General features: G+C 37.2%; 1 protein-coding gene and 1 long non-coding RNA gene across 2 annotated transcripts in view; both read right to left on the bottom strand.

The window, feature by feature from the left end:
• The window catches only part of LOC109061884 (WD repeat-containing protein 27-like), a 57,247-nt gene that overhangs the window by 26,136 nt on the left and 4,668 nt on the right, over positions 1-26,443 (bottom strand). The window contains exons 11-22 of the mRNA XM_042737296.1: positions 20,130-20,188; positions 19,666-19,799; positions 19,319-19,392; positions 16,917-17,001; positions 16,039-16,110; positions 15,828-15,937; positions 15,156-15,245; positions 14,274-14,395; positions 13,039-13,172; positions 12,248-12,345; positions 11,453-11,574; positions 2,995-3,092 (exon numbers count right to left, since the gene is read on the bottom strand). Coding sequence (XP_042593230.1) covers positions 2,995-3,092; positions 11,453-11,574; positions 12,248-12,345; positions 13,039-13,172; positions 14,274-14,395; positions 15,156-15,245; positions 15,828-15,937; positions 16,039-16,110; positions 16,917-17,001; positions 19,319-19,392; positions 19,666-19,799; positions 20,130-20,188 — 1,198 coding nt within the window. The remainder of the gene's footprint in view (positions 1-2,994; positions 3,093-11,452; positions 11,575-12,247; positions 12,346-13,038; positions 13,173-14,273; positions 14,396-15,155; positions 15,246-15,827; positions 15,938-16,038; positions 16,111-16,916; positions 17,002-19,318; positions 19,393-19,665; positions 19,800-20,129; positions 20,189-26,443) is intronic.
• Positions 21,575-25,448, bottom strand: LOC122139453. Its single transcript, XR_006156310.1, has 4 exons — positions 25,160-25,448; positions 24,279-24,341; positions 22,838-22,926; positions 21,575-22,719 (listed from the first exon to the last, which is right to left on the bottom strand). It is a non-coding gene; the product is annotated as an uncharacterized LOC122139453 (long non-coding RNA).

Here is a 26,443-nt window from a genome sequence, read left to right as displayed (position 1 = left end):
GGGAGGAAACCGTCAGTTGTGAAACTTACAGTATGTTTACATAATATATCAAACTTTATTTTAAAGCAGAGAATTAATGCTTTGTTCAAGCGGTTCGTTTCTGCATGGATGGATGAGGTTGTTAAATGCTCCTGACCAGAACCTGACCTGGAACTCGGTGCAAATATTTATCAAGGCAAGAAAAAGGTATTTGACACTTTCTGGAGTTTGAAAGTAGGAGCAGGAAGATCTCCAAGCATAATAGGATGCAGGATGTATAAGTATAGAAGCAATTCACACCATTTCACAAGAATAAAAGAAGGGCAAGATATATTTCATCCATTCCTTCTGCTGCTCTTATAAGGTAAATGAAACTAAATAGAGAGGTTCATCTGCAGAATATCTATATAGACATAAAATATAACTAGGTTTGGAGAAAAATATGTTCAGAGTCTGGAACTTTCTGCACAGTTTCCTGTACCTGTACTTGCTGTCTCTGCTCTAGTTTTGTTTCTCCTTTCATAGGAGGATAGACAGGTCCAAAATGCTTTTTCCACCCTGATGCATTTACAGAGTGTTCTTAAAGCAATAGTTCACTCAGAAACGAAAATCTGTTATTATAAATCTTCCAAGTTTGTTTCCAAAGCTGTGTGACATACAGCAATTTCTTCTGTAAAACATAAAAGATTAGTTTTTTTAAAGAATATCCTGGTCACTGTTTTCCACATATCAAACATGAATGTGGACTGGTTCTGTAAAGCTCCAAACAAAAAACACCATAAAAGTAACATAAATATTGTTTACAGAAGATTTTAATAAAATCGAATAAAATAAAACAAAACATTTTTGTATGTGTACATACTGTATAGTGTGTGTGTGTGTGTGTGTGTGTGTGTGTGTGTGTGTGTGTGTGTGTGTGTGTGTGTGTGTGTATATATATATATATATATATATATATATATATATATATATATATATATATATATACAGTACAGTACAGACCAAAAGTTTGGAAACATTACTATTTTTAATGTTTTTGAAAGAAGTCTCTTCTGCTCATCAAGCATGCATTTATATTATCAAAAATACAGAAAAAAAATGTAATATTGTGATATATTATTACAATTTAAAATAATTGTTTTTAAATTTATTATACTTTAAATTATCATTTATTTCTGTGATGCAAAGCTGATTTTTTAGGATCATTATCACATGATCCTTTAGAAATCATTCTAATATGATGATTCATTATCAAAGTTGGAAACAGTTCTGCTGCTTAATATTTTTTCAGAACATGTGATACTTTTTTAGGATACTTTGATAAATAAAAAGTAAAAAAAAAAAAAAAAAGTAGCTATGTTTTTAAAAATATAAATATTTTGTAATAACAATATACACTACTTGTCAGTAATTTGGGGTCAGTAATTTTTTTTCTTTCTTTTTTTTAAATAAAATCAATACTGTTATTCAGCAAGGATGTGTTAAATTTGAGAAAAAGTGATAGTAAAGAAAATATATTATTAGAATATATATTATTAGAATTTTTTTTTTTTTTTTTGAATAAATATAGTTCTTTTTAAACCTTTTATTCATCAAATATATTAGACAGCAGAACTGTTTCCAACACTCATAATAAATCAGAATATTAGAATGATTTCTAAATGATCATGTGATAGACTGGTTGTTACATGTGACACTGAAGGCTGGAGTAATGATGCTGAAAATTCAGCTTTGCATCACAGGAATAAATTATTTTTTTAAAAGTATATTCAAATATAAAACTATTATTTTAAGTTGTAATAATATTTTTCACAATATTACTGTTTTTTCTGTATTTTTGATCAAATAAATGCAGGCTTGATGAGCAGAAGAAACTTCTTTCCAAAAACTTTAAAAATAGTAATGTTTCCAAACTTTTGGTCTGTACTGTATATATACATATATATATATATATATATATATATATATATATATATATATATTACAACATACATACACACACACACACACACACACACACACCACACATACATACATGAGGTTTCACAAATGATTTCAAGTTTGGGGAAAATGTTACTTTAAGAACACTGTAAGCACATCAATTTGAAAAAAAAAACTTTTTGCACTAATCTGTCATCCTATGGAGAAAGAAACAAAACTAGAACAGAGACAGAAACTACAGGTACCAGAATATGTGCAGTAAGTTCCAGACTCTCCAGACTGAAAAATGTGTTTGCAACATCATGAGGATGAACAGATTTCAAATGATAAATGGATATAAAAACATGTTTCCCTTGAATTACACAAGCACTAAATTAATTTTGAACTTGAAATAACTGAATTAAGATTCAATTTAGAATTTATTAGCAGGTTTATTTTTTAAATTCCTTTGGTGTTGGCGTCTATTTATCTATATATTTAACATGGTCTTACACAGATCAGTGAGGGACTGTGAAAGAAACAGCACTGCTGTATTCACTCAGTGTCCAGCTAAAGCAAAGTGGTTACTGTTAGGTCAACTGCACAGAAAGAATTCTTTCCAAAGCCCTTTTGGCTGAGGTCCGGCAAAGGCTTAGCTTTGAGAGAATCTGGAAATTTTGGATTCTTAGTTTAAATGATATATGTACCTTTCTGACTAGACTTAATCCAGGTTGATCTTAATGATCTTATGGGCATTATGTAATAGTAGTATCCCACAAGCCTATAAACACCCTGGGATTTGACCATTACTCACCTCTCTGAAGGACAGGTTATCAGTGCTTTAGTGAGGTAAGAGCTTGAAAATGTACGCTAGGCTGGAAAAACCTAATTTAAGCATCATACAGTATGTAGAGGGCCATTGCAGCTAATTAAATCACAGGAACATTGTCATCTTTTTCAAAAGTTATTTTGCATCAGATAACTATTGAATATTCAACATTTAGATCTCTAAATGGAATTTTACTATGAAGTTTGCTGTCTTTCCTTCTAAAGGTCTCAGAAAACTCCCCGGAGATTAAGGGACCTACAGTATACCTTGCAGTGCGCAGGTCCCACAATTTCAGACCATCCGTTAATGCACTGCTCAGGAAGAGATTGTATGATTCCAAGGCCTGTGTACAGAACGGAGATCCCTGCAACAAAAGAAACAAGGGAAAGAGTCACACCAAAAGAAACTGGCACAACAAAAGGAAATTAAAGATCCTTAATAGGGAAACATTGGCAAACATGCCAATAACTAATAAGAACACAATCACGAAATCAATACCTTCTACAGAAGATACTAAAGTACAAATGTTCATCTCTTTTATGCTCACCAAGGCTGCATTTATTGATCAAAATACAGTGATAGATAGTATTTCTGTGATAGAAAAGCTGAATTTTTAGCACCAAGTACTCTAGTCTTTACTCTTTAGTGTCACATGATCCTTAGGAAAATATGCTAATATGCTGATTTGGTGCCTTAAGAAATATTTATTATTATTTTCAATGTAAAAAAAAACAGTTGTGCTGCTTAACATTTTTTGTGGAGAGTAATAATCATATTAAAAATCATATGGATCCCAAACTTTTAAATGGTAGTGTACATGAATTGCAAGAAAAATGATCATTTATCTAAAGCATCTCATTCATATAAAACTACTATCCTAAATAAGTGAGTATTTAATTATCATGTTGACCGATCATAGAAGAGATTCAGATCCAGTGGGAGATCGCAAACAATCTGCACGTGCATGCTGAAAGTGTGCAGACTTTCCAGAAGTGAAGTTAGACCAAAAAGCCAAAAAAGTCAGCAGAATGGAAATGTTTGTCATACATTGTGGAAGACAGAAGAAACCCTTTCTCTCACCCTTACACAAATACAGATGGTTTAAGGTATCCTGCATCGCTACTCACACACAATTAGACATTCATCAGAAATATTCTCAATGAATGTGGCTTTAGAAAGTGGAACATGTTGCCCACGGTGGAGAATGTAGAGTAGCTGAGAAGAGAAAAGGTTTGTTGTAAGCTCATTCACAGCTGGCAAGAATTCCCAGCGATCAGCTCTCTTGATCCCTCTAGGCATCTCTAATGTGTGGGCTTCTTGTTGGAGGATCCCACATGTACGTAAGAGCCAGGTTGTGTTATTGTGAAGAGATCAGACTCACAAGTACAGCAGACAATGTGTTGCGTGACTGGAGGCTGGTATGCTGGTATGGAAAGTGGCCGCTCGGGGAACGTGGGAGAGTGCCTGCTAGCTAAAGCCATTATACTGCGTTAGATCAGTTAATCCAGTCCACTGTCCACTTGTGTACCCAACTAATCTCAGCTGACCCTCTCAAACTGGGGAGAATCTGGGGCAATGAATACTCAAAACACGTGATACACTGCTTTCACGTCATACAGGTAAAGAATTTTGAGTAAAGACTTACATTGTTACAAAGGATGCTGAAAATATGTAGCACGGTTTCCACAAAAATATTAAGCAGCACCATTTTTCCAATGGTTTTCTGTTTCGCGAGCATCAAATCAGCACATTAGAATAATTAGAGCAATTTGTGAAGGGTGATGTGACATTGATACCTGGAGTAATGGCTGTTTGGCAGTTTTTACTGTATTTTTGATCAAATAAATGCAATCTGGACCAGGATAAAAGATTTAAACACATTTTCAGGTGGATGGAGTGCAATGGTGAAATCCATGTTGGTCCAACAAAATTTAATAGATGCAAAGGGACAGTATTCAGACATTTGTAAAACATCACCCTCTACAAATGGAATGTTCTTACCCAACATGCTTGGCTTAAGTCAGATCCTCCCTTAACTTATTTCATATATCCATCCTAATCTGCAAACCTGAGGGATTTAGAGCAAGATACTGAGCAAGATAAATGAGACACGCGAGACCTACAACTTAGGCCCACCTTGGAAAACCTCACACAACTGTGGTTTGGATTGTCCCAACTAAAACGGTGAACTTTTATCCTTAAAAGAAGAAGACATCATATCTTGCATAATGTTCAGAGAGGCCTTATATAATGGGAGGATGGGAGTGCCAAACTGCAGAGAAAATTTGGTTTGGACAGTGGATTTGTTAAGCAACTCCAACAAAAGCTGAATCTATTCTTTTGCCTTCACTTCCTTCAAGGCTGTCACACATTAAAGTTGAGGTTAAACTTGGATATCCAGAACTGTCTACGTCTTCCTGACTACACTGAACTTTTGTTCAAAGCTGCCTGAATAAACTAATATCTGGGAACGGACGGTAGTATTAGTACTCTACGGGCCTCTTTTTCCCTCAGTATGATTTCCCAGCAAACAAAACTCATACAATCAGCTTCATTAACTATAATTATCTTTAAGATGTAGGCTTAGTCAGTATTTCCTTGGTATTGTTTCTGAAAGTGACTTCATCATAAATATGAGGTTAACTCATATCAAAAGCAAAGTGAGTCAGAAGCAAAGCGTCTTACTTTGGGTTTACAACAAACCCAGAGAATAGTCCAGCCTCACAATAAAAATACATACACTACCCAGTACCCACAAACAACTTAAGTGGTTTGTAATTCCAATTTTAGTGATGTAGCTCAAGGGTCACCACCAGTATTGAGTTATGTGCACCTTGTAAATGACCACTGAGGTCAGAAAATTCTGAGTGGAAACAGCACTGGCCTCTCTGCAGCATGAGCATCACTGCATGTGTTTTTAAGATGGTGAGGACAAAACAAGTTTTAGAGGCTGGAGTAAAAGGTTCGTTGTGAATACTTGCCATTAATATAATAAACACTGCCATTCAAAAATACAGTAAAAACAGTTAGGCCTACTTTGTTTTCTGTGAAACAAGAAACTTTTTGTTCTCTTATGCTCATCAAGGCTGCATTTTTTGATCACAAATACAATAAAATATTGTGAAATATTATTACAATTCATAATAATATATATTTTTTCTATTTAAAAAATATGCTTTAAAATGTAATTTATTCCCGTAACGGCAATGCTGCATTTCAACAGCCATTACTCCAGTCTTCAATGTCACATTGATCCATCAGGATTACTGTTGTAACCTCGGGTCCCTGAGATAAGGGAACGAGCATTTCGTGAGATGCTAAGGGGAAAACTCCTTTTTTACTCAGCACTCAAGAAAAAGCGGAGCCGACCCTTATATAAGCACAAACCAATGGCGCTTTAGCCCGCCAGAAAGGGCAGAGTTGACCCTTATATAAGTCATCGCCATTCATCAGATCATTCGACTGAAGCGACAGTCATCGATTCACGTGCAGCTTGTAGTGCAGCAAGTGACACAACACTCTTTCCCTTTTATCCGGGAACCGAGGTTATGTCAGTAACCGCAGCGTTCCCTTTCAAACGGTCTCTTCCGTTACGTGAAGAATGCATCCAATCATGCCGTGCTATGAGCAGATACAGGACATCCTGCTCTGCGAGCCCAGTCTCGGAGAACTAATACGGACCAATGAGAACATGAGCACATTGTGCCCCAAGCTAGAATCACTAATATAACCAGCTTCGCCCAATGGGGAAGTGTGGTACACTAAACTGAAAGAACTTGCGCCTGTAAAGCAGGGATGTCTAAGTCAGGGTTTTCAACCTGTGGGGCAGCACCTATTAGGGGGGCGCGAGAACCTGAGGTGTACACTTGAGTAATTATGAGGACGAGCTATACATTTTTTAGGCATCCACTAGGGGGCAATCTGATTAGTCCCGTTTAACTGGAAAGAAGAAGAATCAGATTTGTCGCACAGCTAATGATCAGGCAGCTGTTAGAGCAGAGTTGGTGCAATCGAGTTCAAGAAAAAGTAAGTAATGTAAAAAATAAAATGGACCGGTGGCTTTGTAAGATTAATACCAGTTAAAGTAAAACGGGTGAACCGTCTGACAAAAAAAATGAGTGCCTGTCTGAAGCATCACGACTTCAAACTGATGACGAACCCTCCACTTCAACGGGGATCTCCACACAGAGAGGATTAATTGCAAAAACCAAAGGCCTGTGTGCATCAAAGTGATGGAAGTATGATGAACAATTCATAAAATACAGATTCATATGCATCACGATTAATAACGAACCATGTCCACTGTGTGTTGTATGTTCAGAGGTGCTTGCAAATGGCAGTTTGAAACCGGTGAAACTGATACGTCACTTACAAACCAAACATGAGATGTTAAAAGATAATCCGGTTTACTTTTTTTGCCATAAAGAATCAGCATTAACAGGTCAAAAACAAACTATGACCAGCCAAACCACTCTGCCAGTAAATGCCCTTACTGCTTCATATGAGGTGGCGCATTTAGTTGCCAAGGCCAAAAAGCCTCATACAATTGCAGAGAGCCTCATTCGTCCAGCAGCAATGGCAATCTGTAGAACTATGTTTGGAGATAAGTATGCAAGTGACACTGAACAAATTCCATCAGACAACAGCATAAGCCGGCGTATCACTGAAATGGCAACCGACGTCAAATGTCAGCTAATTGAAAGAATAAGGAATGGAATTTTTTTTCCATTGCAATTAGATGAGTCGACAGACATCTCAAACTCCTCCCAGCTGCTAGTTTTTTTTCTGCTACCGTCATGAGAAAAAATTGCTTGAGGATCTGCTATTTTGCTCATCAATGGAAAAAACATGCACAGGAAGAGATATTTTTGAAAAACTCAGTGCTAAACTGAATGAACTTGGTCTTTGCTGGGACAACTGTGTCTGTGTGTGCACAGATGGAGCGGGATCAATGTTAGGGAAAAATAAAGGACTCGCTACTTTGGTTCGTGAAGTAGCTCCACACGTTCGTTTCACCCACTGTATGATTCACAGAGAGGCCCTTGCAGCAAAAACATCTTCCTGCGGAGTTGAACACAGTGCTTCAAACAGCAACACAAATCGTAAATTTCATAAAGACTCATCCCACAAAATCTGGACTGTTTGGCCTGTTGTGCAAAGAAATGGGGTCAGAATATGAATCGTTACTTTTGCACACGGAGGTAAGATGGCTCTCCAGAGGGAAAGTACTGCAGCGGATATTTTCATTGTGTGATGAACTTTTCATTTTTCTGCTTGATTGTGGATCTTCTTTTGCAAATTATTTTACTGACGCTAAGTGGCTCACATATTTTGCATACCTGTCTGACATTTTTGATAGACTTAATACCCTTAATTTGTCTCTTCAGGGCCTGAATTCAAACCTACTAACAATGTCTGATAAAATCATGGGGTTTGTAAGGAAACTGGAGCGATGGAGAGGGCAGGTTGATGGGGGAACTTTAGACATGTTCCCTTAGATAGCTTAACTGGGATGTTACAAAAAAAGAAATCACTCTCCATCTGCAAGCCCTGTCTGCACATTTCACTAAGTATTTTCCTGAGCAGCATTGCTGGAACCAGTATGACTGGGTTCTTAACCCCTTCATCGAATGCACAGTGAGTTTGTCATCAAATCATCAGGATGCCATTCTGGACTTTTCAAGTGACTGTACTTTGAAGACACTGTTCGACTCAACCACACTGTCAGAATTCTGGCTGGCAGTGGAGACGGAATATGCAGAACTTTCGAGACTTGCAATTGATGTGCTCTTGCCTTTTGCCTCAACTTGGCTCTGTGAAGCAGCATTTTCTGTATATACGTACATCAAAAGCAAGTTTCGCTCATGCTTATTCACAGTGGAGGATGATTTACAGTTAGCCATGTCGGGAATCCAACCACGGATAGGCATGTTGTGCTCACAGAGACAGACTCAGCCATCACACTGAATCAGGTAAGCTGGTTATATATTTGTTTCAATGTAATTAATTCTACACACTTGATACGCAGCAAATAATATGTGAATGATGTTCGCACACGCATTACTTTGGGCATGCAGGAAAGGAAGGGAGGGTGGGGGGCGCAAGTGAAATTAGACAAACTTGGGGGTGGGGGGCATCTCCTAAAAGGTTGAAAACCCCTGGTCTAAGTTACAGAATCCGGCAAATGTAGATGCGATGACCAACTGAAGGCCGCACAGATCTCACCAATAGAAATTCCACTGGACCATGCCCAGGAGGAGGCCATCCCTCATGTGGAATGGGCCCTCACACCTATAGGGCACTGCAAGCCATCTGAGGCATAAGCCAAAGCAATCGCATCAATGATACAGAGAGAAAGTTGCTGCTTTGTGGCCGGCAGTCCTTTATAGTGGCCTCCAAAGCAAACAAAAAGCTCCTCTGACTGTCAGGCTAGAGCGCTCTAGGTATACTATCAGAGCCCTTACTAGACAGAGCATGTTCAGACCTTGCGCACCATCTGTAATGGGGAGCGCCAATAGGGAGAGCACTTTAGGAACACAACCATGTCTTGGTTTTAGAATGACTTTACAGTTATTAGGCCCAAACTCAAGACATGAAACACTGACTGACAGTGCTTGCAAGTCACCCACTTGTTTAACCGACGCCAAGGCAAGGAGGAGGAATGTTTTAAGCGATAAGGGCCACAAATCGGCTGAACTGAGTGGCTCGAAGCGGGGCCCTCTTAGTATATCGCCCGCAGGAGTATAGACAAGCACCAAGATGGCACAGTCTGAGGGCGAGGAGGATTCAGCCTCCATGCACCCTTTAAGAACTTAACGATCACCTTGATAATTGATGTAAGCCACCACCATCATGCTGTCTGACCAGACCAAGACCATTTCCCCATTCAAGAACAGAAGAAAAATTCTCATAGCCAAGAAAACCGCCAACATTTCTAGGCAGTTGATATGTAGGCACTGCTCTGGGGCTGACCAGGAGCAAACCCAGGATTGCCCTCCAACAGGGCGCCCCAACCTGAGTTGGACACCTCCGTTGTGACTAGCTTCCTTTTGGAGGTCAGGCCTCATCTCATTCCTGTTTGGAACAGGCAAGAGGTCATCCAGAGGGGCACATAGCCTTGATACAGTGGTGGTCTACCCTCACAGGAAGCCATCCCAAGCACCAGTGGGGTGGGGTGGAACACGGGCTTTGAGCCAAAACTGAAGGGGCCGCATGTGAAGCAGGCCCAGAGGAATTACAGAGGCAGCGGGCACCATAAGAATGAGCATCTCCTGAAAAACCTTCAGGGTGCGTGTCATCCCCTGTATGAGAGACACCGCCAAACGCTGAATAGTCAGGAATCATTCCGGTGTATTCCATACCCGCATTTGTGTGGAGTCTAAAATTGTTCCCAAAAAGACAGCTCACTGTCTGGGCAACAGCTGACTCTTGTGCGAGTTGATGATCAACCCGAGGCACTCTTAGTGGCTGAGTAACAGCTCTCTGTGAGCAGCCAACTCCCGTTCTGACCTGGCTAGAACCAGCCAATCGTTGAGGTAGTTCAATATATGGATTCCCATCTTTCTCAGAGGGGAAAGAGCCGCATCTATGCACTCTGTGAAAGTGCAGAGGGCCAGAGACAGTCCAAACGAAAGGACTGTATATTGATAGGCCACTCCCTCGAATGCGAATGTCAAGAACAGTCTGTGATGGGGGGCTATGTGGATGTGAAAGTATGCATCTTTCAGATCCATTTTTACAAAACCATTCCTCGGGGCAAATGTGTGCGAGGAACTGTTTGATAGTTAACATCTTGAACGACCGGCGCATAAGCGAGTGGTTCAGACGTCTGATATCCAGAATGGGTCTGAGCCAGTCATCTCTCTTTGGAACGAGTAAATAGCGGCAGAAAAACCTGACTCACTGTTCGCTGGGGGCACTATTTCCACAGTGTCTTTTGCAAGCAATGTCTGCACTTCTTATTGGAGAACAAGCTCTTCGTTGTCCGGAACAGAAGTTGGAATAACGGCATTGAAGCGAGGTGGCCAACTTGACACTCCTGGAATGGCTGTCCAAGCTGTGAAACGGGAGGCGAGAGGGTTTATTTTTGCGGATGAGAGCTCGCCGAGAAAAGGCAGGGAACTTGCATTCGTGTGAGTGTGTGAGAGAGTGTGAAGAGGAAATTTGCTCTTTATCTCTCTCTGCGTGGGCGCTACCAAGACAGGAGACACACTCACTGTGCCCGTCTGTCTTATGCCACACTCACAGCGCGACATTTGCAACAACACACACTGAAATTTGGTCTTTAGGAAATTCACTCTCTGGCTTGCTCTCCACATGCCGGATAGCCACAGGGAACCCTTGCTGCTTGGCCATCTTTGACGGCGGCGAGCAGAGCTGGAGCTTCTTCTTCCTCGACTTCTTCTTGGCTCCTTCCAGAGTCAGCGAAGAGATGTTCCTTGTCACTGAAGGAGAATGATCTCATGAATGGCGCTCTGAGCTGACTTATATAAGGGTCGACTCCACTCTTTCTGGTGGGCTAAAGCACCATTGCTTTGTGCAGCTACACAAACTTGAACAAATCAGGCTTCATTGCAGAGTAAAACAGGAGTTTACCCCTTAGCGTCTCACGCAACGGGAGAGACCATTCGAAAGGGAACCACTGGTATACATAGTACATCAGTCCATTTAATTCAAAAGAGCAAGAAAAATCCTGGCCAACATCATGTGCTCTCATTCTCTTACCTTGTTCTGGGTGAGGTGGTGGGCAGCCCGACAGTGGGCATCAGAGATTTGAGTGGCCATACAGCCCTGGTTCATATCAAACACCTGGATGGTATGGTCAGCACCAGCAGCCAAGACGATATCTGACACACTGCGGTTAAAGAGATACAGATTGCGTCCTGTCATTTTGAATAAAATCCAATACTGTTATATAACAGTACTGGACAATGAGATTTCCCTCTACATTATGCTGTGTAAAAGTTATATTTCATAATATAAATTACAAGCATAAAAAAAACTATAACAAATTCACACAGGAAAATCTTATTTATTTTTAAGCTAATGTGTTCCACTGTATGTGTTGCCAAATCAGGTCTGCCACATTACCTCACATAAGGATAAGATGAACTCAAGAAGTTATTAAAAAACTGCTGGGTTAAGAACTTGTATTGCTTAATAAATTACTTGTGAAACAATTAAGGATTAAAGATGAAGACATAGGATATTAAACAGATATGAATCAATTAGACTACCACTCAGAATGTTTGCATACTTGACTGAATTTACCAAGAGCTTAAAATCCTTTTGATCTAAAAGCTTAAATGCTTTAAATTCAGTTTTTAACATACGAAAGTGTGTGTGTTAATTTCTGTTAAAGGTTTGCAAAATATTCTGAATGAACCTTTGTTATTAATACTCAAAGAAACTCTGTGTTATTTATAGTTAACAGGAATATTGTTCTGCTCATGCACTGATACCTTCAGCTATTGTTGAATTGTGCAAAGCCAAAAGGCTAAGTCAGGTATTTAAGGATACAGGAGTAGAAGTCATTGATGGCTGACACTGAAGAGATGTCCGTTCCTGATTTCATGCTGAACTTACTGGCTAATTTAGACTTACTTCTTTGCTTATACCTGTGATTAAATGAAGAAGAAAATCAAATTAAACACATTCCATAAATAAAGATAAAATTTATTTCAGTGTTTTTTTTCTATGGATTATAACAAAGCACTGCAGTTGAAGCTGTGTTGACATGAACTTACTGTACATATGGACCATTTTACAGAAATATGGCAAAAAGGAAAACGCAGTCTATCTGTTTGTAGAGATTTTCTACCACCTTACATAATGCTGAAAAAGGTCTTAACACATAATTATTCTATAGATTGTGTTCCATCATAAACAAAATATGAAGTGCAATATCTGGCTGATGTCTCCTGTGTATCTCTTCCAGGAATTCCCCAACACTTGTATATAGATATACAGTATAAAGACTGGGATTCTTCTCTGATTCTTCAAAAGTAATGCACAGATTCTCCACTGATGAGTGCTTACCCCTCTAACACAGACATATTTCACCATGACAAAAATCTATACCGAAATTCTACACAGCTTCCTGCCTTAAAATATGAAGTATGTGGTTGTTAAATTAAATAGGTCTGACTAGAGCTTAAATTAGGATTTTTGAGATGAGGCACCCTAAAATCTGATAGCCTGGCATACTCCCAGATTTTACAAGCCCTTGAAACTGAACCTTTCTTTTGGCAGAAGGTCACCAAAAACCTGTGTTTCTTGTTACTTGCTCATTGTCTGTTAACTGCTTGTACCTCTTGATGTCATCTCTCGTGGTGTCCAGATGGTAAAGGTACAGCATTAGATTTGATCCTGATGCCAGCAGTAAAAACTTATCCAGATAATAAAACTGTGCACTTCTGATGGGCTTTGCAAACTGTTCAACTCCCTGGAGAACCATGAAGTTAAACAAACAGTGCATTAACAGACAGTCAGTAAGACATATCAACATTGCAGTTTATTAATAGCCTTTAAATAAGTGCTAAGTGCATTCATGTCACAGCACATAAAATTCAGCACCATATCAGCTTAAAATATCACAATCTCAGTCATTCTCTCTTTTTACCAAAGATGGAGTGTGAAGAGATAAATGAGGATAGAGGAATGTTGTTTTTCTGTCTGGATAATATGAGACTAACGAAAGTCAATGAGAAACAGTTTGGTGAGTGGAATATGATTGCTACTGGATATATAATGTACTTCTTGTATGTATTTGATTGTATGTAGCCTCTAGCATCATTATTTTGAACGCATTTTTACCTCCCAAAATGTGTGCAATTACAGTGTGTTCCATTACCATCTTTACCACATTAGAATAAACTGTATGCTTTTATTATACTACTTTTGAATTATTATTTTTTATTAGTAACTATTATTTATTATTTTTACTGTTTATGCTACCAGCCAAACATTTGTCTGTGTTTGCATGCTTACTTGAGTATATTTCTAGCCAAAATGTCTAAAATGTTTTTATACTCCGCTTTCAACATAAAGTAGCTCTGTTAATATAAATGACACAAACACTGATGCATTGGGTCATATTTGGCTCCAGATACACACACAGATGCACAGGTCTAGGAGGCTGGGTGGGAAGACACCAGAGAGAGTCTCTGAGCCAGAATGTGACTGAAGAAAACTGATTTGAATGAACTTCAGTTGTGTTGGGGGTTCTGGGAAAGAGGGAAATTAGGGTTTAGAGAGGTCTGTAAGTATTTAGAGCACTGATGTGCTGACCAGGGGCCTGCATAGATGCCATTGACATTCCAGGAGGAACACTGCCAAGAGAAACACTTCTCACAGGCTTATGCATTCAAATGCAAATTAATTTTTTGAATCTTAAAACTTTTCTTCACATACTTCGCTTATTGGTTCACTCCGAGCTGAACTTGACGATAATTGTAGGTACTGCATAAGCTCAGAACTAATAGTACTTTTTAAATTGCTCATGTCAGCGTAAGGACTGTATTTGGTTTAATTGTTGATATGTTACCATGGTCAGAACAGGTTCAGAAGCATTTGCGGTCCAGATGCAAAGGGCGGGGTCCTCAGAGGTACTCAAAATCCACCGCTTACTTTGACTCCAGAATACAGTGTTCACAGCCTTACTGTGCCCTGCAAAAAGAAAACAACAGAGCCACAATTTTGATGCCAAGGACCCCAAAAATGATGATCACCTTGCAAGGGACTCCCATACCATAAATACACAGCTATATATGATTATAAAATATTAAATAAGATTAATACATGTATTAGATATAACCCTAATAAAACCCATCTGATCCAGCTAATCTAATCATTTAGGCTTATTTGAAAACTAAATGGTATGTGTGTTGGAGCAGGGTTGGAACTAAACTCTGCAGGGCTGCGGCCCTCCAGGAACTGAGTCTGACACCCCTGTATTAGACTATCATTTGCCTGTTGCGATTATGTGATAAGTAGGTGGTCAGATACTTTCTTAATTGCTGTTTATTTTGTTATTGAGAGGAAAATGTGCAGCACGTATTAATATAATCATCTTAATGCCGTTCTCAGCAGTGTGGGTGGCATTGTGATTTTCGCTAACAAGATATTACTGCAAAGGCATTTCAAACATCTTTTTAACCCTAAGAATGAAAAAGAACATCACTGTGAGTATATCAGACCATTAGTCCAATGAAAAGAGCATCTATTTCAGGGACAGGACGGGCCTCCAAAAGTCAGAATTCCCCAACTGTCAGTTTCAGTTGTCAGTATCAAGTGCTGTCAGAATGGCATGCAAAAATCGAATACTGAATCAATTCCTTGGTGCCATTCATTGAGGAAATGAAAATAAGAGACAAGCAAAGGAATTTTACAAAAAATAAACACTACAGATTTGAAGCTATCCCACTACCTGTGTAGACAGCTGGGTTGCTGGTGAGTGAAGAGTTGTACAACAAAACAGAACCGTCTCCAAGGCCACACGCAATCTGCTTTCCATCTCCTAGACACAAAAATAGAAAGTTAACAATCAAAAACGAAGGAATAATTAGTTCAAAAACGACGCTCCTCAGGCGCAAGTCTAAAATAACAACTACAGCACACTTAAAAACAGCTGTACATGACTTTATTGTGTTTAACTCTAGGAGTCTACTCGGGTTTGCTGCTGGTGCTACAGTATGGAGTCTTTATGTGAGACCACAGGAGAACCAAAAATGGGCAAATGATCGTTAGCCACGGCTATTAAGTGCTGTTGATTGTGCATAAAGCTGGAAAAGAAACTGTTTGCTATGCAAAGTTAAGCCAATGAAATTAAAGCAGGATACTACAGTACTACAAGGGTGAACTTTATGTAGAAATTTGACCATTTATAACAACAACAACAAAAAATTATTAAAAAAAAAATATTTAATGCATTTGATATTTTTTAATGTTTTACTATTTGTTATTGTTGTTTTATATATTTTAGGAACTATAAAAATGAAGTCATACAGTGTGACATGATTTCTGGTTGAGCACTTTCTGGTTGTGCAGTACAAAGAAATTTCACACATTTAAAGCCTAGTGTGATCATACTGTTCCTCACCTGAGTACTGTAGAGAGCTGACAAGGGTTGGAGTTGTGGAAACCGTCAAATGAGCATAAGGCATACATGGCGCTTCAAAATGTGAAGGATACTCACTTAAGAGGCACTTCCTGTTGAAAAACAGTGCATAATTTTCAGCAAAAGCTACAATGGTCTTATTCTGTACTACTGCATTCTTGAGATTCTGTACTGAAACTGACAGAATACTTACGTATTTGTGATAGTTGTTGCGGAGGAGATGCTTTTCTTCTTAACATTGGTCTTTGGTCTAAACATGGTCCTACTATAAAGGAAATATATCTTATAGCTTATAGACTAATTCCTGAAAAATCCAAGAGAACATATCCTAGTTTTTCATAGACAGGATACTTGACTTGGTCACAAGCACATGCAGCAATAACATTTGTGATGTGCTTTAAAGATTTACATTTACATTTAGTCATTCAGCAGATGATTTTATCCAAAGTGACTTACAAATTGGAACAATGGAAGCATTCAAAATCAACAAAAGAGCAATGATATAAAGATGATTGCAATTCTACTAAGACAGTCATCATGAAGGTCACCTTGATCATTCAGTACATAATATTGAAATATAAAATATGTCAATAAAGCCTTTCACTAACGTGAGTCTAAGCAGGCCTCTACACTCCATGGAAACAGAATTAAACAGTGTTTAAATTAATATTATGCTAGCGAACTCAGATTAAACTCTAAAGTTACAGCATGGAAGATATTAGGTGTGGTACAATTAGTGTCACTTACTTTAATTCATGTTTAAAAAGGCTACCAGCACACAGTCTGAGTAATTGTTTCTTTAGAATTAGCTTCTTTGTCTATTCATTTAGTAAATTTGACTTATGCAGCATTCTATACATGTCTAACAGTCTTAATATGCACACTGAAGGGATTTATTTCACACATTTTCAGAATGTTGCACTCAACAGAATGACTGAATGGTCACAACCACTGTTGCACATCTAACTCTCCAATTTCTACAATTTCCAAAGCCTGAAACCATGTGAACCATATAAAAGTGAACCTGAATCCATAAAGTTTGTTAGACTGCTGTGTGGTCTACTGACTTACTGAGGAGCTGTATTGTATCCTGATGACTTCACTTGTGTGTGAAAAACCAAAGGCTGATCCTTTACACTCTTCTGACAGCTCACACCTAGAAGACAAAAAGAGAACAGGTCAGTCACATAATTAAGCTTTGCCTGTATGCAGTCTAAACATTACTCATCTATCATAATTATGTACCACTAACACTATAATTTGAAATAAGCTTGATATAATAATATCAGTGACATTATTACACACTAAACCATTTTGCTGATAATATATCAAGCTTATTTTAAATTATAGTGTTAGAGGCATACTATTATATTTCCTCCACCAATTTCATGACTCTTATATCACTCGGGAGTCTCTTTCTGCTCACATAATGAAATAATTTCAACTTAAACCATATTTCATGCTCATATATTTATTTATTTGGTAAAGCTTGATACTGTACAATCAGCTTGTCGTTATTGTAAAATATACCCTTTCAGGATCCACACAATCTAATTGAGGTTTATTTTTTGATACTAAGCTGCTGACTGTGCATTACGCCTTTTTAAGAGTTACTGACACAAAATTTATACAAATAAAAACTTATTCAAAAGTCATCCGTACGTTATATTACAGTAAAAAGATGTTATATGATACAACCTGAAGAACTGACATTTTTCCGAGTTTTCTTCACTTTAGTGAGCTCATTTTTTCCAGCTCCATTAAAACTAATACACACGTTTCCAAAAATGGTTCCCCTGCCAAGCACAGACTAAATGTATATTCTGAAAAGTGGTTAATAATTGCAACTACTTCCTAAAGCCGAGGTTTCCAATCCTGCTCCTGGAGGGCCAATGTCCTGCTGAGTTTAGCTCCAATCTTTCCCAACACACTTGCCTGATGGTTTCTAGTAATCCTGAAAATGCTGATTAGCTGATTCTGATATGTTTAATTAGGACTGGAGCTAAACTCTACAAGATAGTGGCCTTCCAAGAGCAGGACTGGACACATCACATCTGTAAAATCAGTAAAATTCATTATCATGCCATTTAATTTTGAGGTTTGAACTCAGTTCCCGTCTTTTGCTGGTTTTGCTGTTTTCTTGGGAAACACTTCCAAACAACCTCAACGATTTAAAAACAAACTTGAAGCAAGACTGGGCCAAAAACCCTTTGTGAGAGCTGACTAAATTCCACTATATATTGAGCACAATCATTATTGTAATTACTTTAATAATACTAAAACAAATTAGTGCTGGTACTGCAAATACAAATGGGGTAAAAATATCTATGCGCTTTGGACAACATAAAGTTCCTGTCATGAAATCAATCAATAAGAAATCATGTATTCTTTCACAGATCATACTTATTACTGTGGTATCCTAAATTATTTCAGTTTACATTGCCAAAAAGTACTGAAACAGTGTACTGAAGAGAGATAGCAGTTTCTGGACATTGTCAACAAACCACATCCTGACATAACCCATTATTCAAGAATATGTCACTGTTCTGAGATCAGCCTGTTATCAGACCTTCAATCACAGACCCTAAACTGCTGGATCCCGACTATAAGTGCATGTGAAAGCCCAGCAGTATGAAGAAAATGAGTTGTCCTAGTTATTATACCCAATTAGGCCCCAGAAAAAGCTATGGAATAAATTTAAACCTCTGAGGATGTGTAACTCTAGTAAGGAAGAGAAATAATGCCCAGTTGGAGATGGAAGAAGAGTAAGGGAGAGAGAGAGAGAGAGAGAGAGAGAGAGAGAGAGAGGGAAATAATGATGATGGATTGCTTTTACATCCATGAGACATATAAGACAAAAAAACATTATGCAGTTAAAACACTCAAAAAAGGGGAAATTTGTCTGCAAGCAACATTTTGCCACTTTGCTAAATTGCTTGCAAAGTATAAGTGAGCATAAGAGACTTCTTTCAAAAACATAAACACAAAAAGATCATACAGACCCCATTTTTGATTGGTAGTATAGCTTATAGTATAAATGGGTGCATTTCTTTGTCTTTGGAAAGATATGCAGTGATGAATACCAATACCATATTCATCATTTTTGTGACGTGGTCTGTGCCTGGTCTCTTCATTCTGTGGTTATCAAAACTTTATCTTTGTGACCTCAGACACCATATGGCATTAGGCTGTTTTATAAAGAGTGACAGTTTAATTTCCATGTATTGTAAAAGTATTTCTAACTACAGTATATAAGGAATTCTGCTGTGCCTAATGACAACTTTCTTTTGAAAAGCTATGATGTGGTACAGAGCTCCGCAAGGCCAGAAAGATTAACATCTTGGACAGTTACGAGTCAGCATCATAAATATTACCATGGGGGGTGTCAATGACATTGAAATGCTAGTTAATCCAAAGGTGATTTTTTTCTTTGGCAACAAAAAGTGTGCATGTGTGGTTTTGTAAACTCCAACCGATTTTTCTCTGAGGTTTTGGGCCATGTTTTGCCAGCTCAGCATTCAGAGGGGACATAGTCATCAGAGGAGAACTGAAAATAGAGGAAAAAACAACATTAATAGACTTCTATTACTGGAAATAATAAAATACAGCATTTTCCATTGTGGTAGTTGACTAGGAATAAGGTTAACAGTCTATAACAGACAATACGTCTACTGTAAATAATTCTGGCTAAAACCAAAATCAAGCAATGAGTGAATTATTCTTGGATGGCGGTCAAAATGACACCCTGTGCATTCTTAATCTAAGCACCACCTGGCCAGGATCAGAAACCTCATATAGATTGAAAGATGAGTGTTGTTACCTGGGCACAGCTGAAAGTTGCTCATCCACAGAGAGGCCAGTCGCCATTCTAAAGCAGAGCTCATCCAGCCTGGCACTGTTAACCTCTAAAAGGGCTACTGAAGTCCCAAATAGAGAAGTCACCAAACAACACATCTAGGCAGAAAGAGAGAAGCTGAGGGTAGTCCTTATGTTATACGGCCTCACACAGGCCACTTTCCTCCCAGAATGCAAACCACAGCCAAACCTTGTAAAAGCATCACATCTTAAATAATCCTGGCTTTGTGAAACCATAAACTGCTAATTGCAGGGCTGTAAAAATACCAAAGGTGCTATACATGTGAACTCTAGAGCGGCTTAAGGTTAACGATATGGATCTTTAAAAATCTGTCAAAAAAAATTTGAATACTGTAAATATATAAAATATTTCATTTTTATACATATTGCACGGATGCACAGACATGAAAAGTTTAGCGCAGTACTTACATTGCCACCAAGTTCATTAGAGATGGCCCATGACCCTGCCATTGAAATGCTTAGGTCACCTGTCAGGAAAATAAACTGCCACTTCATTATTTCAAATATTTACATAGTACCATAATTATGTTTCATGTCTCAAAAAAAAAAAAAAACGGGGAAAATTTTGTTTTGAAACTTGATTTTGGTATGGAATAAATTAGTGGTAAACCAGGAAGAATTAGTACATTTGAAAACTAAACAGTCATTCTTCTTCAGAAAAACAGACAATGGCACCATGCTGGCACCACATGGATGGTGTATTTTCCCATGCTTCAAGTATTTTTAGGAAGCCATTTGTTATAATGAAAATCATGATGTTTACGCATATTTCTGAGGTGAATTTTGTTTTGAGGTTGCAAGATTTAACCAATGTTATCATTAAGTGTACAAGGACATGCCACTTTCTGCCACTCTCTAAAGTATCATAATTCTGGAATATTCTAAGCTAGAAGACTCAATCCTTATCTGGTTATCACACAGAAGCCTACTCACACTTTAAAGTTTTGTTGACCACTAAGGCCACTGTTGCATTTATTTGTATTATATTTTTTGCCATAAAAAAAAAAAAAAAATATAAATATATAAATAATATATATATATATAAGGGGTTACACAGACTAGTCGAGTAGTCGAGTGATCGACTACTTAACCACTAGTCAGCGCTGTTAGAAACAATCGACTACTTGAGCGTGCATTAACCATAATGCATGCACACCTACAACGCAAATTATAGGATTACAATATTGCGTGTAGATGTTACTTTCTATCACTTTATCTATGTTACATGTAAAATGAAAATATGTAATTTAATAATTAGGGGCGTGCCCAAAGCCGAATACCTTATTCGGAATGGCACGGATAATGGCTTCAAAAACGAATAACGGATAAGGAATAATTCTGCCTGAATATTCGACTGAGGCTGGCACACTCTGCTGTTTGCTAGATAACAGTTGAGCCAGGGGATCAGCGCAATATTATACACAGACCTCTAAAGTCACGCAATAATGAGTGTGTGAAGTGAATGAATATAAACTTTAAGAACGAAAAGAGTACAAATCAAACACCGCATTAGTGTTGCACTGTAAAAAGTGAACAGTTGGATCAACTTAAAAAAATTACTTCAATTGGTAACACCTAAAGAAATTAAGTTTTCTCAACTTAAATTATCACGTTTTATCAACTTAATTTCACTAGGTTAATCACACTTATATTATTTGAGTTCATTCAATCCTATTATTTACATTAGTCTAACTTAATTTCACTGCATTCCAACTTAAATATATTAATTTTTACTGCAGTTAGATCAACTTAAAAAAAATACTTCAATTGGTAACACCTAAAAAAATTATGTTTCCTCAACTTAAATAATTATATTTTCTCAACTTAATTTCACTAGATCAATCACACAAGTCTCAAATTGCATTAGAGATATTTATTACCATTAATTCATTTATATTTATACAGTGTTTTTCATATTACAAACTTTGAGAAATCATTACAAACTGTTTATATTTGTTGTGCCAATTAAATTTTATTTACTGACACACTTTACATCCATAAGTCTTTTTGCAAAGTTGTCTTTGCACTGCATATTTTTATAAAAAGAAAAAGTGGTTATGCCCTTAAATGAGCCACTTAAAAACAATTAAAGGGTTAGATCACTCAAAAATGGTTCAAGTTGTTCCAAACCTGTATGAGTTTGTTTCTTTTGCTGAACACAAAAGAAGATGTGATGAAAAATGTTGGTAACCAGACAGTTGACCGTACCCATCGACTTCCAGCAGGAAAAAAAAAGACTGAAAGTCAATGGGTACGGTTAACTGTATGGTTACCAACATTTTTCAACACATCTTTTGTGTTCAGCAGAAGAAACAAACTCATACAGGTTTGGAAGAACTTGAACCATTTTTGGGTTAACTATCCCTTTCATATATTCTTAAAATAGAACCATATAAGTGCATTTAGAAGTGCTTCAGAACAGCTTACAGGCAATGCCCTAAACTGAGCCATGTTTTTATAAAAAAAAAAAAAAAAAACAGGTCATGGAAAATTTTAACAGCTTAGAGTTATAGGTAATTACTCTTTCACCAATGTAAAGGGAACCAATCAACTACAGATTCGAACAACTACACACTAGACATATGACTGAATAAATGGATAGTCTTACAATAAGAACACATGAAACATCCAACTAAAACAGAGACATTCTTTCAAACACATGCACATTCAAACATTACTGCAAGTACACTGTAGTCTCCTGAAAAGACTTTGAACTTTTGGTGACATCTTGTGCTGATCGAGCTGCAAGAGAACTTTCTGGAATACCTCGAATGTAAACCGAAGTGGTTTTGGATAAGCCAGATTGTTGATGTATATCATCCCGAGAAGCAAGGCACAAGCTGATGTGAATGAAGGCAGCTCATTCAGAACTTTGACAGCCTTGATGACGACACCTATGTCAGCCGGTGGTTTGTGATGTCCCCCCCTCCTTCCGAATAACATACACTGCCATGGTGAACTGCTCCAGCTCACCCTCGCAATCATCTTGCTGGTTCTCCTAAAGTAGTGCACATATTTATTTTATTTATTTTACATTTTTCGTTCATAACTACAAAACACATTTTGTAGTTTCTGAAAAATAAAATCAAAATAGAATATGCGGACTTTCAACTCACAAGGTACTCCTTGATAAGATCTTGAGAATTTCCCCAGGAAAACGATGAGGGCCTTCAGGACACACTCTTTTCACATGAATGTTTTCAGTCTGTGATAAAACAATTGATAAAAAAATTATTTTTCTTATTTTAAAAATTCAGAGTAATCTGTAACAGAGAATCAGATTTCGCCAAGGATAGCAAAGCACAAGAAAATATAAACATTTACAAAACTATAAAAGTTTGTATTAAAAGACTGGCCAAAGTATATATCACAGAAGTATACAAAAGTTCATTATTCAGATTCAAACGCTGATGTCTATGTTACAATTCAAAATAGAAGAAATCACCTTTTGAAAGTAACTGTGTGGTTCAAATAACACCTATATTGCATTGAATAAATTCAGGGTTCAGCACAGAGCTTCCGGATTCCACGTCAGAATGCCGGCTCATTATTGGCAAGCTCCTGCGTCAGCATCATACATATGTGTCTCGCTGCTCACGTGTACAGCGTCTGCCAATACTGAGCCAGCATTCTGGGGTGGAATCCAGAAGCTCTGCGCTGAGTTTACTACATGAACCGCATAGGAGATGAAAAGAAACTGTTGAACAAAGTCATTATTTTTGTTTTGTTTTTGCGCACAAAAAGTATTCTCGTCACTTCATAACATTAAGGTTGAACCACTCTTTCTGGGCCTTGAAAAGTGCAATGATGTTGCTGCCTATGTGTGGTTCAGATTCCGATATTTTAATTCTAAAGATGAACAACGTCTTACGGGTTTGAAACGACATGAGGGTGAGTAAATTAATTAAAGAAATTTCATTTTTGGGTGAACTAACCCTGTAAAGGATTAGTTCACTTCAGAATTAAAATTTCCTGCTAATTTACTCACCCCCATGTCATTCAAGATATTCATGTCTGTCTTTCTTCAGACGAAAAGAAATTATGGTTTTTGAGGAAAACATTCCAGGATTTTTCTTCATATAGTGACTTCAACGGTTACCAACAGGTTGAAGGTCCAAATTGCAGTTTCAGTGGAGCTTCAAAGGGCTCGACACGATCCTAGACGAGGAACAAGGGTCTTATCTAGTGAAACAATCATCATTTTTCTACAAATTTGTTTTTATTATATATATTTCATATTAAATCAGCCAGTACTTGTGTACCTTTTACATGCACAATACTGTACATTTCACATCATATACCGTAATCATTTTGAGCTTCAAAATTGGTTTACACTGTATGGACTAACAAAAGAGATATTTTTCTGAAAATCAAAAAAGGCACATGCATTCAGAATGTCATAAGGGTGAGTTAATGCAAATTTTAGTTGGAAAATTCTTAATGAGAATAAAATGCAAGTCAATAACATTAGATGGAATTTACTCAAACATATCCAACATTAGTAATTAATATTATCTATTATAGAATAAATTACTTAAATTAATATAAATTACTTACCATGTAACAACGTTATAGCAAAGTGTCCTCCTCAGTCGTGAAATATTTAAAAAGCTTTTGATTCTAAGGGGAGGAAAAAAAAGTTAAATTTTAAGTGGTAGAAAATGGTTTGCTAGAGGTCAAGTAATTAATTAGTTGTGAAAATACTACTATTTCTACAAAAAGAACTCATAATTTTCTACTAAAGAAAACCCTGACATTTTTTTTCCTGGATGAAGCTAGTACCGTGAGCGAGGCAAATGAAGCTAGCGTTAAGCACAATGGGTGCGTCTCAATCAGCTCCCTAGTTCAGTAGTCAGGGCACTGATAAGGGAATCAGTCAATGGGCTGACCCCCTGATCAGTGCCCTGATTGTTTAACTAGGGAGCTGATTGAGACGCACCCAATGACTTTCATAATCATCATCATATTTCTGGGCGAAAAAAATTATCGATTAATAAATCAAAGCTAACGTTTTCAAAGACAAATTAAAGAACAGACAAACATTACTTTAAAAGCACACTCAATATTTTACTGCAAGAAATCAAATTCGAGCATTTTATCCCGCTCCCCGAGCACTTCCCGCCCAAAGCATTTCCAATATCTCGCGCGGCACAGACGGTTAACGTTAACTTGAGCTATCAATTTAAAAAATAATTTTAGACACACACACTCCCGAGATCCAAACTGAACACATTTTTATAAAAACAAACGAGTAAATGCAACATACTGTATACATAAAACATGTTCAGTAACGCTATATCGCAGACGTACGTTCAAAAATTAACGTTAACGTTAGTATTCATGTTCACAAACAACATTAATTAACTCATAGACAACTAAAACACACGTACAAAAGTTGCATTTTCGAGTATATTAATTAAAACAAACTTCCAACCTACCTTTTTCATCCGAGTGCGGAGAGAAAAAATGGCGGTTGTCAGCTGAGCAACAGAAGTTGAAATCAGGCTCGTGCGTCATGACGTCAGAAAAAAACGTCTGGCGCGGAGATCCTTTTAAAGGGAAACTATACTTCGGGTGAAAGTGAGATATTTGAGTGTCTGTGAATTTCTATGCGCTCAAGTTGAATGAGTGTACAATAATCAATTACGATTAGGAAAGCAGAAATACGAAGTAAATAGACTCAAATAGTTCTAGTAATCCAACTTAGACCCATGTTCACTTTTTACAGTGTGCCTCTCCGTGCATCTCTCAGAAATCAGAGCTTGGTGAGAGTAATATCACCTATAATAATACATCATACACGGTCTATTATTTGTATATATTTAAAAGGCAATGATTTAAACCTTAGGCTACGAAATTATACATGAATGAATGGAATAAGCACAGCGCGCTCCCCCAATCAAACAGCCGCGTTGCGCGCCTCAGTCTCTCCAAAACCAAACCCAGTTCTCTCTCTTAAAAGTAGGCTAATAATCAACTTAGATGCAGATACATTTTCTATGTTTGCTTCTTTATTTTTTTTGCTGGTTTGCGTGACACACGCACATTTGTTTAGTAAGTTCAAAAAGACTCGCTTAGAGAATTCTGCGTAATGAAAATGTGCGCATTTAATTAATTCAGTCGTGTTCAAATGATCACTAAACGTTTGTCATGACGTCTCTGCTTATATGATTAATTTATTTTTAGAAATGAATAATTATTTTACTTTAACGCAGCATATGTGTTCAGTGATAACTACGGGAAAAAAGATAGTCATAACGGTCTTATCAAGTAACTGTACGACACATGGTTTTATCCGAAAACCGATACTAATAATTTTGTGACTGTTACAGATACAAATACTGGTTACATGAAAATTAAAATATGTTATGTCATAATTATAAAGTTTTTTACAGTTAACGTATGTTATGTAATTGTTGCATTAGGCTATTAATGAATTAGTTAATTAATAAACGTTTATTGATAAAAACTATTTAATGTCTAATCATTTACAATAGCATGAACCACGAGTATTCGAGTAACTCGAGTATTTTTTAAATAAGTAATCAACTAGCAGAAATCAGTAGTCGTGCAACCCCTAATATATATATATATTTATATGCTACTATTTTTTTAAATGATAAACAAACCGAGGTAAAATATAATGTATCAAATATTTTCTTGAACAATTGCTAAATTTGAACCTAAAGTATGTTTATGTTTCAGAGTTAATAGAATACTTA

Source organism: Cyprinus carpio, chromosome B13 (assembly GCF_018340385.1).
Source record: "Cyprinus carpio isolate SPL01 chromosome B13, ASM1834038v1, whole genome shotgun sequence".
Lineage (NCBI taxonomy): Eukaryota > Metazoa > Chordata > Actinopteri > Cypriniformes > Cyprinidae > Cyprinus > Cyprinus carpio.
Note: the sequence above shows the minus strand (reverse complement) of the source record. Positions and strands in the feature narration are given on the sequence as shown.